General features: G+C 22.1%; 2 protein-coding genes and 1 long non-coding RNA gene across 6 annotated transcripts in view; 2 read left to right on the top strand and 1 right to left on the bottom strand.

Moving 5' to 3' along the window:
* Positions 1–4,830, top strand: part of LOC122510763 (segmentation protein cap'n'collar) — a 212,821-nt gene extending 207,991 nt beyond the window's left edge. For all 3 annotated transcript variants that reach the window (XM_043625644.1, XM_043625643.1, XM_043625645.1), the window contains exons 11-13: positions 1,383–1,481; positions 1,717–2,078; positions 2,379–4,830. In XM_043625644.1, coding sequence (XP_043481579.1) covers positions 1,383–1,481; positions 1,717–2,078; positions 2,379–2,543 — 626 coding nt within the window. In that variant the 3' untranslated portion in view covers positions 2,544–4,830. The remainder of the gene's footprint in view (positions 1–1,382; positions 1,482–1,716; positions 2,079–2,378) is intronic.
* Positions 4,831–6,045: 1,215 nt separating this feature from the next.
* LOC122510778 lies at positions 6,046–7,545 on the top strand. 2 transcript variants are annotated; one of them, XR_006302462.1, is made up of 3 exons: positions 6,046–6,249; positions 7,202–7,349; positions 7,436–7,519. It is a non-coding gene; the product is annotated as an uncharacterized LOC122510778 (long non-coding RNA). The 2 variants fall into 2 exon arrangements; XR_006302461.1 differs by having other exon boundaries at positions 6,047–6,249; positions 7,421–7,545.
* On the bottom strand, positions 6,454–12,865 carry LOC122510770 (galactose mutarotase-like). Its single transcript, XM_043625657.1, has 10 exons — positions 11,737–12,865; positions 11,376–11,461; positions 10,993–11,235; positions 8,690–8,835; positions 8,275–8,502; positions 7,663–7,827; positions 7,414–7,511; positions 7,218–7,332; positions 6,713–6,946; positions 6,454–6,614 (listed from the first exon to the last, which is right to left on the bottom strand). The coding sequence occupies exons 2-10, from the start codon at positions 11,443–11,445 to the stop codon at positions 6,522–6,524; spliced, it is 1,392 nt and encodes a 463-aa protein (XP_043481592.1). The 5' UTR covers positions 11,446–11,461; positions 11,737–12,865; the 3' UTR covers positions 6,454–6,521.
* Between the last annotated feature and the right edge of the window lie 5,416 nt (positions 12,866–18,281).

Raw genomic sequence — 18,281 nt, 5'->3', positions numbered from 1 at the left:
ACAATTATCAACAATTATGTTTGTAAAAAATTATCAACAAATATTGTTGTAAATAATAATTAATATTAATACTAGCAAATGTTACGCGCGTGGAACTTGATATTCGATTTATTATTATATTATGCAAATTACATATTTTTTTTATTTTCAAATAAGAATATTTGAATAATTTCAATTTCAAACTTTAAAAAAATTCAATGATTAACTAATTTACTAATTAATTATTCTTGTTTATTAATTTCAAAAATTTTAATAAAATTCTTCACAAGAATTCAATTATTTTTATGAATATTGACATTTTTTGCAAAAATTCAATTACTTTTAAACAAAATTTCACGAAAGAATTCATATTTTTCCTTAATTCGTTATAAAATCTTTTTGCAAAAATTTAATTATTTTTAATACAATTTTAATAAAATTTCATGAAAAAAAATCAGTTTTCTTTAATTTTTAATAATATTTTTCGAAAAAATCAATTATTTAATAAAATTTTAATAAATCTTTCAAAAAAATTCAATTATATTTATAAATAGTAAAATTCGTTACAAAAATTCAATTATTTTCAAAAAAAAAAAGAAATTGCACGCAAGAATTCAATTTTAATAACATTTTTCGAAAAAATTCAATTATTTTATAAAATTTTAATAAATTATTCTAAAAAATTCAATTTTATTTATAAAATAGTAAAATTCTTCGCAAAAATTCAATAATTTTTAATACAATTTTAAAAACATTTCATGAAAGAATTCAATTTATTTTTTCTTCGAAAAAATTCAATTATTTTCGAAAATTTTTATAAATCCTTCGAAACAATTCAATTATATTTATAAATAGTAAAATTTGTTACAAAAATTCAATTATTTTCAAAAAAATTTCAGGAAAGAATTCAATTTTTTTCTTTCAATGTTATAAAATTTTTCAAAAGAATTGAATTACTTTCTTGAATTTTAATAAAATTCAATAATTAAATGTTTATTTTCAATTTTAACAAACACAATTATTTTAAAAACTTGAAAGAAATTGTTCATAAAATTCAATTACTTTTAAATATTTTAATTAAAAATTCAAAGAAATTCTTCAAAAAAAAAATTTAATTAGAATTTTCGAAAATTTTAACAAAATTCTTAGCGAGAATTAAATTATTTTTCTAAAAAATAAAATTCTTTCAAAGAATTCTATTATAATCAAATTTTTTAATAAAATTCTTTGCAACAACTTGATGATTTTCAATACATTAATTTTAAAATTAAAAATATTTAAAAAGAAAAATTATTAAAAAAAAGTTAAAAATCAAAAATATTAATATAGATTATTAATTAAATATGAAATCACTACGTTATTTAATTTCAAAATAATTACATTGGACTATTTTTCGTTTACAGGACGATCAGCGATTGAGCACATTCATCACAATCACACGTATCATCTTCCAGCTGAAAGTTCCGGATCCCTACAACGTCCTTTGTCCCGCGATAAGAAAGGTAATTCAAATAAAAAAAAATTCTATCTAAAAATTCAATTACAAATTTGGAAAAAGAAAAACTTTTTCCAAATTGTAATTGAATTTTTTGTTATCTTCTCAAAATTTCGAGCGTTCAGAATTTTGTTTATTTTATTTATAATATTTATTTGTTTATTTCCTTTTCAAAATTCAAAAATAAAATTAAAAATTATAAGAAAGAGAAAATAATTGTAGAATTTTTTTTGTAATTTCAGCACGAAAGAATGAAGACGAGCATTTGACCCGCGACGAAAAGAGAGCCCGATCATTGAATGTACCAATTGCTGTGCACGACATCATCAACTTGCCAATGGACGAATTTAACGAGCGCCTCAGTAAATATGATCTTAGCGAAGCGCAACTCTCGTTGATTCGCGATATTCGAAGAAGAGGCAAGAACAAGGTCGCGGCACAAAATTGTCGCAAACGTAAACTCGATCAAATCATCAGTCTCGCCGATCAAGTTAAAGAAATGCGTGACCGTAAAATGAGGCTCATCAAGGAACGCGATTACATGCTCGTTGAGCGACAGCGAGTTAAAGAGAAATTCAGCCAACTCTATCGTCACGTTTTCCAGGTTTGTATTTTTATTGATAAATAACAGCAATAATTTCTCCGTCAGGACAAATATATATTAATATTAAATTAAAAGTCTAAATTAAATATTAAATTAAAAGTCTAAATTAAATATTAAATTAAAAGTCTAAATTAAATATTACATTAAAAATCTAAATTAAAAAATTAAATTAAAAGTCAAATATTAAATTAAAAATTAAATATTCACGCCAAACAAAAAGAATTTAAGATCCGTTGATAAAAAAAAATTGCGAGACCGAGTGATGAATTAAAATATTAACAAAAACTAATTTTCTTTCAGTCTCTCCGTGACCCGGATGGCAATCCGTACAATCCCCACGAGTTCACATTGCAGCAAACAGCAGATGGAAATGTACTTTTGGTGCGAAGAAATCAAACCAATCCCTATCATTCCCGCTCGTCAACGATGGATCCAAAATCAAAACCCGATGAGCGTAAAGAGTGAAAGTATTGAAGAAATAATTCTCAAAAAATGAGATTGATAAATCAGGAGAAGTTCAAGAGACGCTATTATTCAGCAAAACTTGAGAATTCGCGGTGTCATCAGTTTCGTTAAACATTGCACACACAGAGTGAGAGAGAGGGGACATTTATTTTTTAAGAAATAAAATAACTCTTTAACGAAAAAGTAAAAAAAAAAATAAATAAATAAACGAAAAAGCTTCGCTTTTATTATCTCGTCAAGTGTTTGCGGTGACAAATATTACACGCGAGAGACAACGATGAGTCCTATTATCATTTAGTTTCGAACTAGCCCAAAAAAAAGGACTTTGCTAAATAATAATTATAATCACGTGGTTTTTTAATGTTTACGGTAACCAGGAGGAAGAGTACAAAACCACGAGAATAAAAAAAAGAAAAGATTTTTCTTATTCAGACTTTTATTTCGATTCTTTTCAGATTGCTTTCTGAGAGAGAGAGAATAAAAGTTTCCTTTTTATCGATTAAATTAAATCGTCTAAAAATGTAAATGTATAATTATCATTATTATAATTATAAAAAGTAGAATGGAATATCTGACATGAATCAGAAATGTTTAGTATTTACCCCTTTTTCGCTTTCGAATTTTCCCCCCTCCTGAAAATTGTAAAACTCTTCTTCCTGCCTTGTGCCTAGACTGTGTACTCATAGTGATTTATCTTGAAGGTGTATATTTTCTAAGAAAATAACATCCTCAATTCTCAGGAGCCCAGCTCTTGGAGGTGAAAGAATAAAAATGAAACCGGAATAAAAAAAGAAGTTTCACGTTTCAATGCAATTGGCGAAAATCTTTCTGCGCATGCAACAAATGCATTAAAATGTGATTACTATAATAGAAATTTAAAAAAAACTTTAATTGCGACTAAAGAAATTTGCATAAAATATAATCGTTGTATTAAAAAAAAATTACTATCTGTTTAATATAAAATTCAATTCAATTCATTTCATTCAAAAATGTGATTTAATTAAGAAAAATGAAATCAAGGTAAAAGTTTTTGTTTCTACCTTTTTTTTCAAATAAACCAGTGTTAAGATTACAAAAATCTGAATTTGCATAAGAATTTTGAATGGAAAAAATATTTATCGAAAAATGAATAGAAATTATTCCAATATTTAATGCGTAAAATTGCAAAGTAAAAAAATGAAAAATAAAATAAAAAATTTGTCAAAATAAAATTTCAAAATTTCAGAAAATTAAAAATTACGTTTTACATAAGATTTGAATAATTTCTAAACAATGTTTTTGTTTAATAAAAGGCAAATGCTTGAGTTATTGCCTGAGAACGTTAATTGAAATTCTATACCTACATACTTTTAATTAAGATTTAATTCTTTTTTTTCTCTCTCTGGTTTTTCAAACAGTACTATATTATGGAAAATAATAGGTACACCTCAGGCAAGATACTAACGTTACGTAATGTAAAATAAGACTAGAAACTAATTGCAAACATTGTGAATAAAAATTTTTGCTGTAACTTGTACTTCTTATACAATACTAATCAAATACTATTTAATATTGCGATTAAAAAAAAAGAAAGAAAATGAACAAATATACATATTTTTTTAATAATAAAAACTGAAATGAAAAAAAAAACAGATGAAAATCGTTCAGGTATTTCACATTTGCCTTTTTATGTATATATTGATGTAGGTAGTATAATTTTCTATAAATATTACACACACACACACACATGTAAATAAAATGAAGTGATTAGTTGATATAAAAGGAAAAATAAAAAAAATATAACGTATATATGCGGAAAAAAAATAAAAACTAATTATTATTATTATTATATTAATATGCTACGAAATAAATAAAAAAAAAATGAAAGATATTCATACAATTGGGTGTAGGAAAGCCTTTTGTGTACCATATATAACTCGACGTGCAGAAAAATTCTGCTGTTGAAATTCTATATATAATAACACAATTTAGCTTGTTTCGAATATTTGAAAAAAATAAATTGTGAAAGCAAAAAAAAATGTCTGTTGGTATATTGTATATTTTAACATATAGTTTGTATTTGCCCAGACATTTTAGATCTCCATTGCGTCGCATTCAATTTCTATATTGTATAAACGAATTTCAAATAAATTTCTGGGAAAAAAGAATAAAAAAAAAAAATTTGTTCATGATGCATTTTTGGAATTTTCAACTTCAATAATTATGTCTATGTACTTTTTAAAACAAATTGATCATTTCTATAAATAATGAACCGTCCTAATAAATTAATTCTATGCAAAGGGTTAAATTTTGTTGTGAATTTATTTTAAATACCTTCTTTTATCCAATTTATCCATTTTCCGTTTTAATTCATAGAAATTTTTCTAAAATGCTTTTTTAATTAGTTTCACGTAAATAACAATATTTTCAAATGTTTTTCAATTAATTTCTTGTCACTAACAGAATATTTAAAAATGATAATTAATTTCATGGCAGAAGAAAAAAAAAGACTATTACAAATTTACTACCAAGTTGAAGTCCACAAAGTTGATCAAAGAAAAAAATGTTCAATAAGTATTTTACTCAAAGATAGCACAACAATATTGCCATAAAAATATATAAAAAAGAAGTTAAAAAATTCTGAACGTTCAAATGATCTTAGTACTGTATTTTATCAACGAATATTTTCATAAATAACTTGCTGAAATAAAAATAAAAAAAAATTAAAATTTTAATTAATTAATAATAATAATAATAATAATATTAATTTAATTAATAATAATATAGAATACTTTTTCATTTAATTATCATAATTTTTGTCGCCCTAAACTGACACAATTTTCCAGTGTTTAAATGCTTGATTGCATTGAAATGAATTTAAAATTTATTGAAAAATCATTAGTGTTGCAATTTTTGCAACATTTTTAATAAACTACTAAAAATTGTTTAAAAATCTTAAAGAATTTACCTGCCGGCCGGTCAATATTTGTACGTTTACAACCTCTTTTTTTTGTAACAAAAACAAATAAGATACAGAATAATTGACCTTTTTTAAATACAGTTAGGTATAAAATGCACAACTAAATTCTTTTCGTGACTATTCATTATTATTTTTGCTATACAATAAGGATATAGAACAAAAAGTGTGAGGTCATCAATTCTCTTTTCACACTAACTACAAGAGGATACAAAATATTTTTCGACATATACAAAATAATAATAGTCATTTACTTTACCTTGAACACTTATTAGAAAGAATCAGCTTTTGGAATGTCAATTTCTTTAATAAAATTACGACACAGTAATATTAATTTTCTTTTGCAATAAAAACACTCAAATTTCACTGGATTTCACTACATTCATGTATACTGACTCGGCTCAACTTTTTACACTTTTTACAGGTTATGTTTTGACCGGAAGTCCTTCCAGCCCGAAAGCGCGGGTATTACTTAAGGTCTATTCACATGTTTTGATTATACTTTATGGACAAAAAAGAAAAGTTGGACAAAAAGTCGTTTTGAAGCTCAAATAGAAAATTAGTACAAAAATAAAATCGATAAAAACTATTCAGCGCGAATCTAATTTAAATTTAATACTTCAGTTATTTAAAAATTTAATTTATAACAATGAAAGTGAGTCAAAAATTATAGTTTTTTAAAGACCTGAACTCAACTTAGTGGGGTTAAGTCAAATACGGGATATGTGACATTTGCATATACATTTTGAGGTTAGGTTCACTTTATACTTTAAATTGTTTTTACTTTATTAATTGTTATTAAAATACTTATTAATTCAGGTAAATAACAGGAGCATAAAATTCTTCTAAACTTCGAATCTCCATCTTGTGAAATATCCAAAACAAAAAATAAGACCAAAACACAAAAAATATAAAAGATCGAATCTCCATTTGACAGAAATGCAAAAAGTTAGTATTTTTTTTTTGAGAAAATTTCTCGCACCCGAGTTTATTGTTTCACTTACTTGTTAATTATGATGAAATTACATATAATTTGCTAGTTGCACTCCAAATTTGTATATAATGTCGTTACTGTATTCTTGCCCGGGCCGAAGAACAGAACAAGGAAAATGACACTGTAAAATATTCATAAAAGCAAATGTCAAATGAGGAAAAATATTCAATACTTATTATTTCTAAAACCAAACTGTAAAGGTTAAAAAAATTTTCTTACGACATTCACAGCATTGGGATAATTTTGTGGTTGAATACTGAAAGCACAAAATTTTTTATAACGAGCTCCATTCTTGCCTGGTATAAATTCAAGATTATTAATTAAAGACATTTTATCGTCCTCAATTTCCATTTGAATTATTTTTTCCACCACCGAATCATTCTCTGAATCTATGTATTCTCCGAATTCTGCACTTTTTACTTCACTCATTGCTTTTATAGAATTTATACTCTCCTAAAATGAATTATGAATTAATATAAATTAAAAATAAATTAAAAATAAATTTAAAAATATTAAATAATATATTATAAATTATTACAATATTAATAATTAAAATTAATAATAGTTAATAATTTATTACTTTTATTGTAATAATTAATGATATATTATTGTTATTGTTTACTATTTATAATATATTATTTTTATTATACTATTCGTAATTTAAAATAAATAACGAAATAAATTTTTCTAAGCAACTATTATCTTTAGGTTCACCATTATATACCTTTCTTGACTGCAAAAAATTGGAATCAGAAGATTTTTCCTCAAATGAATAAGGAGGCAGACGACCACCTGTATTAAATTGAACTCCTTGTTGGTTGGAATAAATTTCTAAAACCCTGTTGTGAATTGTAAGGTAAAAGAGATTTTAATTTTTTTTGCTATCAATAACTAGAAATAAAATAAAAAAATTTATTTACCGTCCAGTTTTTTCATGCAAAGCTCTAGCGACAAATGAAGTACCAGATTGGCTTTTAAGAACGCAGAAATTATGATCATATCCTTGACCAGCAGGAACCTATAAATAGTGTCGAATTAAGTTAAAAAATTAAAATAAATTAAAAAAATTAAATTTAATTAAAATTAAAACGATAAAAATTAAATTATCGTTGGTAACTTTGACAAATTACCATTAGTATGTTTTACGAATCGCCATTAGTGATTTTTACCTTATACATAACATTTCCCAAAAGTTGAGAAATTCGAAGATCCATAATAGTTCCACCGACTCCTCGTACGGCACCTGAAGGCACAGGATCCGAAAAATCGGCGAACGTCCAGCGATCGCAATTTAATGATATTTTGTGATTCTCTAATTCAAAAACTCCAGCATCCTATTTATGGAATTCGAATTAATAATTTTCTTAGTTAATTTAAAATTGACTAATTCTTTATTAATTATAATAGTGACGATAGTATTTTAATTATAGTAATAATAGTAATAATTATTATTTTTAAAACTAGTCTTTTATTTTATAAATATGAATTTACAAAATTATTCAAATAAATTCATTGTTTATGAAATAAATTTCTAATTAAATTATTCATGAACAACAAAAGTTTCGAACGTTCAAATGAATTAAATATTTTTTCTTACAGACATTTCAAAAATTACTGATTGCAATAAAAATGAAAACTCAAATTTAACATTTAGAAACTAAATAATTAATTTTTTTTTAGTACGTGACAAAAAATGAATGTAAAAAATTTTAATTTGAAGAAGAAATAAATGAATTTTGTTCATTTGATAAATCAGAACTTTGAAATCATAAATTACTCACGTGGCCAGCGAGATTAAAATACGGAGAATACGACAAATTGACAATTGTTGGTTTCGTTGTTGTTGCACGAATAGAAATTTCCAATTTGTTGTCGAATCTTAATTTGAATCGAACAGTGACTAAAAGAGCTCCTGGATAACCCTCTTCGAAATCGTCACTTAAATAACTCATAATAACACTGCAACCATCAATTTGAGAATTCCACAATTGACGACCAAATCCATTTACCTAAATTAAGAAAAAAAACAAATTAATAAATATTTTATTTTTTATTAACTAGTCAATAGAAAATTATTGAAATCGCTAATCATTAAAGAAACTAAAATTATTGATCAATTATTTTAATTATTTTAATTGTTTTAAATATTATAATCGTTAATAGTTTGTAAAAAAAAAAAAATAGTATAATCATTACCCCTCCATGAAGATGATGTTTATTTTCGTCATTTTTAGATAACTGGTACATTTTTCCACCGATAATAAATGAACCGTCTTTTATTCGGTTGCAATATCTTCCAAGAATGCATCCAATGTACTGATTAATCACCGGATCAATGTAGTCTTAATTGAAAAAAAGTAAATTATAAATACTAGTAAATGAATTATAATTAATACAAAATAATAAATAATTAAATTCATATAAAGAATTGTATACAAATTTTTGAACATAATTAAATTCATTCGGAGAATTTATAAAACATTTTTAAAAATAATTGATTTCTTTCGCGAAATTGAATTGAAATTGAATTGAAAATAATTAAATTCCTCCGGAGAATTGTATTATTTATTAAAACAATTGAATTTTCTCGAACAATTTTAGTATTTATGTATAAAAATAATTGAATTGCTGCGAAGAATTTTATTACAATTTTTGAAAATATTTTAAATGTTTCGTAAAAAATTTGAATTCTTTCAAGGAATTCATTTTTTTTTTAAATAATTGAATAATAATTCAATTATTTAAAAAAAAAAAATTATAAATTATAAATTATAAAGAATTATATCAAATTTTTCCAATATAATTGAACTCATTCGAGGAATTTAATTAAAATTTTATTAAAAATAATTAAATTCTTATGAAGACTTTTGTGAAATTTTCTTAACATAATTGAATAGTTAGACAAAATTTTATTGAAAATAATTGAATTTTTGCATAAAATTTTATTATATATGAAAATAATTGAATTGTTTAAAAGAATTTAATTAAAAATTTGGAAAATAGATAAATTCCTGGAAAAAATTTTATTATCTATGAAAATAATTGAAATTTGGACGAGAATTTAAAAAAAAATTTTGAAAATAATTGAATTATTGGAAAGAATTGAATCAAAATATTTGGAAAATAATTGAATTCCTGCGACGTATTTTATTATTTAAGGAAATAATTGAATTCCTTCGAAGAATTTTATTATTTAAGGAAATAATTGATTTTCTTCGAAGAATTTTATTATTTATTCAAATAATTGAATTCTTGAAAACAATTTTAATAAATTTTTTGAAAATAATTAAAATCTTTTGAGAAATGTTATTATTAATGAAAAAATTTGAAATCTTGTAAAGAATTTTAATAAAATTTTTAAAAATAATTGAATTCTTACGAGAAATTTTATTATTGATGGAAAATAAAGTACGTCTTGCGAGGAATTTTAATAAAATGGTTGAAAATAATTTAATTGTTTCAAACAAAATTTAAATTACCCATTTCGAGAAATTTATTTAAAATTGTATTGAGAATAATTAAATTCACGAGAAGAATTTTTTTTTTTTTATTTATAAAAATAATTTAATTCTTGCGAAGAATTTTACTAATTAGAAAAATAATTGATTTGTTTTGAAGAATTTATTAAAATTTTAGGAAATAAATGAATTTCATGTAAATATTTGTATTAATTAAATTCTTTAGAGGAATTCTATTAAAATTGTTTCGAAAAGAATTTAATTTCTGTAAAGAATTGTACTATTTATAAAAATAATTGAATTATTTTTAAGAATTTATTAGAATTTTAGAAAATAATTGAATTATTTCGAAAAATTTTATTAAAAATTGGAGAAAATTTAATTGAATCCTCTCGTGAAATTTTATTAAAATTGTATTGAAAATAATTGAATTCTTTCAATTCTTTTGACGGATATTTTTAAAAATTACATTGAAAGTAATTTAATTATCATATAGAATTTTCAAAAATATTTCGAGAATAATTGAATAATTTTTAGAGAATTTTAAATTCTTGTTGAAAGTGAATTTTATGTAAAATTTTTGATAATAATTAAATTCTTTCGTTTCATTTTATTTAAATTGGAATAAAAATAATTGAATTCCTGCAAAGAATTTTAATATTTATAAAAATAATTGAATTCTTGCGAAGAATTTTACTATTTATAAAAATACATAATTATTGAATTGATTCGAAGGATTTATTTAGATTTTAGAAATTAATTGAATTCCTGCAAAGAATTTTATTATTTAAAAAAATAATTTAATTCTTGCGAAGAATTTGAATTCAATTTTTAAAAATAATCAATAATAATTACAAGAAGTTAATAAGTGATTTTTTTAAATTTTGAATTCAAAACTTGAAGTTGTTATTTGAAAATAAAAAAATTTGAAATTCGCATAATAATAAAAATTAATAATTAATAATTAAATTCTAAATAATATTAATAAAGAAATTATAATTATTTAAATATTATTGAATTAAAAAAAAATCCGCAACATACTTTCTATGTGATCAAATCCGAGAACAATATCTTCAGATCTGCCGAATTTGTCTGGACATTTCAAAGATACAATAGAAGCACCCCAGGAAATTAATACAACTTCCATTCGATTCGAATTTGTCATTGTGTAAGATTTAATTTTTACTGCTCCATATACCGATTGATCACCTCCACCGGTCGACAAACCCTCCACATCAAATTGATCATCCACTGACGATTTTACAGAAACTTTCGTCGTGCTTCCTAGAAAAAAATTCCAAACATTAAATTAAAATCGAAAATTGTATCGAAATGTCGAAAATTAACAAAAGGTTAACAAAATTGTCAACTTTTGTTAATTTTCCATTTAAAAAAAAAATAAAAACGAAAACAATTTTTCATACCTGAAAGTATTTCGCCAAAAATTCCTTCAACAATGGTCGATTCATTACATTTGCATTCATCAGTCGCCATTATTACCAAAATTTTTCTTTCGTAAATTTAGTCGCAGAAAAAATTTAAAAATAAACAAAAAAACATTTGCAAACGTTTGCAAATGTTTTCTTTGTTTATTTTTTCGTATTAAAAATTCTTTTAATTTCTTTTTGAGTTTAAATTATTTCTTCACGAGGTAACTAATACTAATTATTTTTAACGAAACTATGAAATAAATAAAAATTTTCCTCTTTCCCCACAAAAAAGATCAATTATATTATTTTAAATATTTATAATTTATAATATAATAATAATTTTTTTCTTGCTTACAATAATTGGTCTTCTTTTAATTATGTGTATTCGAAATTGTTTATTAATAACGCGTAGTCTACAATGTTACAATAATGATTTTTATTCATTTATATTTATATATTCATATAATTTCCGATACTATTTATACTTTGTATAATTAATTATTTATAGTTTAATGTACAATACTTGAAAAAATACATGAATTTTTTCGTGCAGGTCAGACAGCGCGAATCAACGTTTTATTTTCTGTCATCATATTATTTTAATTTTTTTCTTTCAAGAAAAATTGAGACGAAAATGAAAAAAAACATTCTACGCACGTTAAAATAGAAACACTAGTTTCATTTTTTTGTTATGTTTTCTCTTTTCATTTATAATAAAAATTCATCACGTACTTATCGTGTTCACAGACACACTGACAAGGCCAACCCGTGCTAAGGGGGAAAATTATTTTCTATTTTTCAAAAAAAGGGAAAATATTTTATTTTAGGAAATTTTTTTTTATTTTAAATCAATTCGGTTGGGGGAATTTAAAATTTAAATATTTTGGTAAGCTGTCGGCCCTGCATCACAATGTTTTTTTTAAGGCGCATGCCAAAGCAGTCACATTTCATTTTTTTTTTTTTTTTAATACACGGAACACATTGCACTTAGCAGCTTAATATTAATTCTTAAGCCTAATGAGTCATTATAAATTTGATTCCTTAATTAATTCGACTGTTTGTCTGTGAATACACGGCTATACAATATCTTATAAAGATATTTCTCATTTCTTAATGATGATGCTTACTTGCGGATTAAATTTTTCCTTTTTAATCGCATTTATTACTTTACAAAATACTGTCGACGAAAATCCTCAATTTAAATGCGAGTCATTTTTTTCAAAATATTTCGTTTATTTTATTTTATTTTTTTACTTTAATTCATTGTATTTATTAAATTATTTATTATAATTTTTCAGTGAATTTTAATCAACAAAGTGTTTCGATTAAAATTTAATTTACAATTTCAAACCTCGGATGGACTTGAAGGCGCAAAAAAAAAATCGAAAAAATTGTTTATTTCATTCAGTATTGTCACGAAAATTTTATTTTGTATTTTTTTACCTTTCACTGACTTATAAATTCAATTATTTGAAAATAAAATAATTTTGTTAAATAAAAAAAATTATTTAATTTTCACAGGATTTAAAATTCTTTAATTTCAATTTAATGATTTCTAAAAATTACAACTGTAATTTTTCTGAAATTCAATTGTTTTCGAAGATTTTCTAACTAAACTTCTTCTCTAATTCCATTATTTTTAATAATTTCAATTATTTTGAATAATTTCAACTATTTTGAATAATTTTCCGAAAGTTTTCCGAAATTCAATTATTTTCAAAGAATTTTTAACTAAACTTCTTCTCTATTTCAATTATTTTTAATAATTTCAATTATTTTTTAATAATTTCAACTATTTCTTAATAATTTCCATTATTTTTAATAATTTTTCGAATGTTTTCCGATAATTCAATTATTTAAATACAAAAGTTCAATTTTTACAATAATTGTAACTCATGATTTGCCTTTAAAGTTATAAAAGTAAATTTTTAGAAATATGAAATTACAATTAAAATTTTGAAAAATTCCAATTCACAATTTTTTAAAAATTTCAATTTTCTTTTTTGTAGGTAATTATAATGTTATTTTTCACAAATAATAGAATTTCTTAAAAGAATTTTTTGACAATTTAAAAAATAAATTAATATTTTTAAGAATTTTAATTTAAAATTTAGAAAATGATTATTTTCTTCAAAATTTTTAATAAAAATTCGGAAATATGTAATGTAAAATATTTAAAATAATTGAATTTTTAAAAAATTATAATTAAAAAATTCTTAAAATTAGTTTTTTCAAAATATTTTTGAATAATTTTTTAATGATAATTGATTTTTTAATGATATATAATTGAAAAATTTCTAAATAATTGGAATTTAGTGATATTTTTTGACAATAATTGAATTTTTGAAATGAATTAAAAAACTAATAAATTTCATGAAGAATTTCAATTAAAATTTTTTTTTAATTTTAATAATGATTCTGAAAAATTAGATTTAAAAAAAAATAAGAATGTAATCATTTTTTGTAAATAATTGAATTATCGAAAATATGAAATTGATAATATTGAAAATAATTGAATTCTTTAACTTAATTTTAATTGATTTTTATTTTTAAATTTCCATTTGAGGATTTTTTATTAAAACTTTTGAGATTTCAATTATTTTCAAATTTTGTAATTAAAAATTCCCAAAACTTGATTTTCGAACAATTTAATGAAAAAAATAATAAATAAATTTAAAAATTAATAATTTAAACAGTAAATAATAACAAAAATCAATTATTTTCAAGATAATTTTACAAATTTCCAATTATTTAAAAACTTTTAAATTATATTTTTTGAAAATTTAATTAATATATCTTATAGAAAAATTAATCAAAAATATTTGAAATATTTTACTACAGATGTTTTTGACACTATAAAAATCGAAGTAATTTGAATTTTTTATACCAAAAAAGTAAAATTTTGTTGCAATATTTCGTAGATATGTAGAAAAAGTCGCATTTTTTAAAAATGAGTTGAAAAAAGTCCAAAAAGTCGAAATATCCGTGCGTGTTTGTTTTAATTTATATTAATTGTATTATTAAATTATTTATTCAAATCACTGAATTTTAAAACAAATTTTCTTCAGTGCATTTCAATTACAATATGTTGTATTGAATTCAAAGTTTAATTTACAATTAATATAAATTAATTACATATTATAAAAATTAATTTCAATAAAAATACTTTAAAAAATCGACTCACATTTAAATGTCAAACGCATTTTTTCTCGTTTTCTCTCAATTTTAAAAAATCTAAACGCTTCAAATTACACTTTTAATTTGAATTTTCGATTACATTAAAAAAAAAATTGCAGAAAATTCGTAAATATTGGATGTGAAATCGTGTGAGACAAAATTAATTGCACTGGTGTAAAAAAATTGCATTTTTTTTCTTTGTATACAGTTACAAAGAAAATTCCATAAATATTTTCCAATTTCAACCAAAATGATTTTTTTAGATTAGGTACTTAAAAGGTACAAAAAAAATCTTAAAATACTGTAAAAATTATTTTTGACCATTACACATATTACAAATGTTGGTAATAATAATTGATGATCGAAAATAATTTTCATATCAAAATTGGAGGACGTTAATAAAATCATAAACTTAAAATACTAGATGACTAGGGTTTCAATAAACCAAAAATTCACCTTATCTTCATTTTACATTCCTAATAATGACTAATATGCAATAATAATAAAAAACGAATACATCACATTATTCCACATCCAAAAAATTATACAACACAAAAGATTTTTTTTGAATTTTTAAAATTTAATCACAAAAAAATTTTTGTTTGCTTAATTTAATATTAATCGCAATAGTCGCAATTAATAAATTTAATTAATTTAATTAATTGAATGTTAATTGCAAATTTTAAATTAGCCTCTTTATTAAATAGGCAAAAAAGAATTAAATATAGAAAAACGATAAATCAATTGTGAAAAAATTTAATTAATTTAATTAATTGAATTAATTTAGTTTTAGTTTAATTAAAGTGTAGAAAAAATTGAATCGTATTAAAAATTCAATCACCTTTTGTGTTTGGTGTCTCAATTTAAAAGCTTTTTCGTTCCTTTTTTTTACAAATACACTCTCAATATTATTATATAAATGTCTGAGAGAATCACATAATTTTTTCGTAGATTCAACACCTATCTTCACATTTGGTCAAAAATCGTAAAAAATACATCAATATATAAATACTCGAAAAAAAAGTGTTTTTTTTTCTTTCATTATTCTGAAATTGTTATGTGGATATGTTAAAGCGAATACCTATATATGAAACAATGTTACACTTTATCCAGTAAAATTTTTTTTTTTTTTTTTTTTTGCAAATAGTGTTGATTACATTTTTCTTTTTTTTTATTCCCTAAATATTATTCATTCGTTCATTTTGTCATTGATTTGTCCAAATAGGTGTTAAAATCAATTGCAAAACTAGACTCGCACTATGTTAACGTAATCAAATTATGTTTTGTTTTTTTTTAATATATATATATATATATATACTTTTTTTTATATTTATAAAATAAATATAGCTTAGACTAGCACTGTCGGCACTGATGCGCCATTACACATTCCGTACTTAGCCCATAACTGCTGAGTATTGTTTACAGAATAATTAAATTATTACTATTAACAATTAGTAATGGTTACTACTAATAATTAAACAATTTTTTTTTTATCTTTCTTTTAAGACGATCTTCAAATAGTCTTGGAAGCATTTTGAATTTTTTTTTTCTCGTCACCTAGACTTAAGTACGTGATACTAGCACCACAGAATATCTTTGTCTGGTTCAGAAAGGTAAACCCAATCAAAAAATACAAATATTAAATCTCTTTTGCCTCTTTTTGTATTTTCTATACCAAATTTTTTTTTTTAAGAAATTTAAAACTAAAAAAAATTATTTTTCGCAGAATTTCCATGAGGCTTTTCTTGAAAAGAATCGTAAACTGAAAAACGATCGATTTGTTAAAACAATTTGTTTACACAAATTGTTTTAACAATAACAAAAATTAGCAATTAGGGTTTACATTTCCATAATTATTATTCTGTTGATTTTTACACGCACTATGAAATATAAATCACTCTTTATCGAAGAGTATTCGGCAAACAAAACAAAAAATCTATAATATTATTGAACAATCGCAGGAATGAATCGATGAAACTTTTACAATTGTTTATAAAAAAACTTGGGGCCTCTAAGACGACAAATAAATACAATATAAATAAGAAAATAAAAGAAAAACAAAAATATAAGTACTTATATTATAAAGAATGAGTAAGTACATTTTAAGTGACGTTGAGGAACAAAAGTTGAAATTCATATATAATATTCTATTATATATACGCCAAATTGAAGACCATTTCGACTAATATGTACAATTATGGTCCACTTTACAATACTGATGATTATTTAGAAGAAAAAAAAAATGCAAATCGAAAATTATATATGGCAAACTTGAAAATTTTCCTTCATTTTTTTTTCGTTTTATAATATAAATAATTATAAAAAAATGGAAAACGAAAATTTTTGATTTCGGTATAGTTTGATTTACCCTCTCGGTATTGTTTTTTTTTTTACTAATGCGGAGAAAATTTCGAAATTCATCAGGAAATTCTCCTAAAGGCGTGAAATGAGAATTTTTTTTTTCAACGCTTTTGGAACATAATTAATTATTGAAAAATCAATTAATTCACTGGGAATGTAAAGAGTCTTAGATACTAATTTCGAAACACAGTGGTTTGTCTTTATACGCATATATACAACATTAAAATCTATTCTCTAAAAACTTGTTATTATATTTTATGTAAAGGTACGCATCTCATTCGAAAAAAGCTGCTCGGCGAGATAGATGTTGTCGACTTTCAATATTCTCTGACAAAGTATTTTTTATTTTCCAAAAAGAATTTTTTTTGGTGAATAAAATTATGAACAAAGTTCTTGTTTTGTTGAATAATTATAAATATTATTAATTATAATTACAAAAAGTTTATGAAAATATTTTTCAAAAGTTGAAAGAAATTAATAAATAACAAAAAAAAAAAAAAAATTGATAAATCAGGCCTCGGATCGACTTTAAGGTGGATGAGAAAATTTCCACATTTAATTATTCAAAACTTCAATAATTTTGCTAAATATTTAAATACTTCTTTTTTTTCTACGACAATTAAAAATTTTTTAATTTCAGTTCCAAACCTCCTGAATTATTTCTTAAAATTACAAGTGGAATCCTTCAATTCAATTATTTTCTAGAATTATTAACTAAAATTCTTCTCTAAATCAATTATTTTTAATATTTTTCAGAAATTGTTCAATTATTATTTATTTATAATATTTATATTATTTTACTAGGTATTTAAATTAAAAAATAATTCTGTAACTAAAACTCTTCATGGTTATTTTTTAAAAATAAGTTATTTTTCAATATGATTAAAAAATTTCCAAATAATTGAAATTTAGTACATTTTTTTTTTTAAATAATTGAATATTTGAAAAGAATTTTGAGAAAATATAAATAAAATAATCAACTTTTGGAAGAATTTTAATGATAAATATAAAAATACATGATTCTTGAGAAACTTTAGTAAAAAGTCAAAAGAAATTGATGTTTTAAAATTTTATAAGAAGATAATTGAATTTTAAGAAAATTATAATTTTACAAATAATTTGTTTGTTTTTTTTAAATATTTTTAATTTTCATAATAATTCTAAGAAATCAGACTTTTCTAAAAATAATTGTAATGAGTTGTTAGAGATAAGATGTTCATAAATTTAAAAAATTTAATAATTGAGTTTGTCAAAAGAATTTTTAGAAAAGATTAAAAGCTAATCAATTTTATGAGGAATTTTTATTAAAAAGTTTGATAATTAATTTTTTCCTTTCAAATTTTAACAGTGATTCTAAAAAAC

The sequence above is a fragment of the Leptopilina heterotoma genome, unplaced genomic scaffold (genome assembly GCF_015476425.1).
Source record: "Leptopilina heterotoma isolate Lh14 unplaced genomic scaffold, ASM1547642v1 Lhet_73, whole genome shotgun sequence".
NCBI classification, from domain to species: Eukaryota; Metazoa; Arthropoda; class Insecta; order Hymenoptera; family Figitidae; genus Leptopilina; species Leptopilina heterotoma.
This window is presented reverse-complemented; position numbering and strand designations above follow the sequence as displayed.

Coding starts and splice junctions, on each gene's coding strand:
- LOC122510770 (XM_043625657.1), bottom strand. CDS start 11,445: ATGGCGACTGATGAATGCAAATGTAATGAATCGACCATTGTTGAAGGA. Junction 8,503..8,689: donor AACATCATCTTCATGGAGGG/GTAATGATTATA, acceptor TTCTTAATTTAG/GTAAATGGATTTGGTCGTCA. Junction 7,512..7,662: donor TGGGAAATGTTATGTATAAG/GTAAAAATCACT, acceptor CACTATTTATAG/GTTCCTGCTGGTCAAGGATA.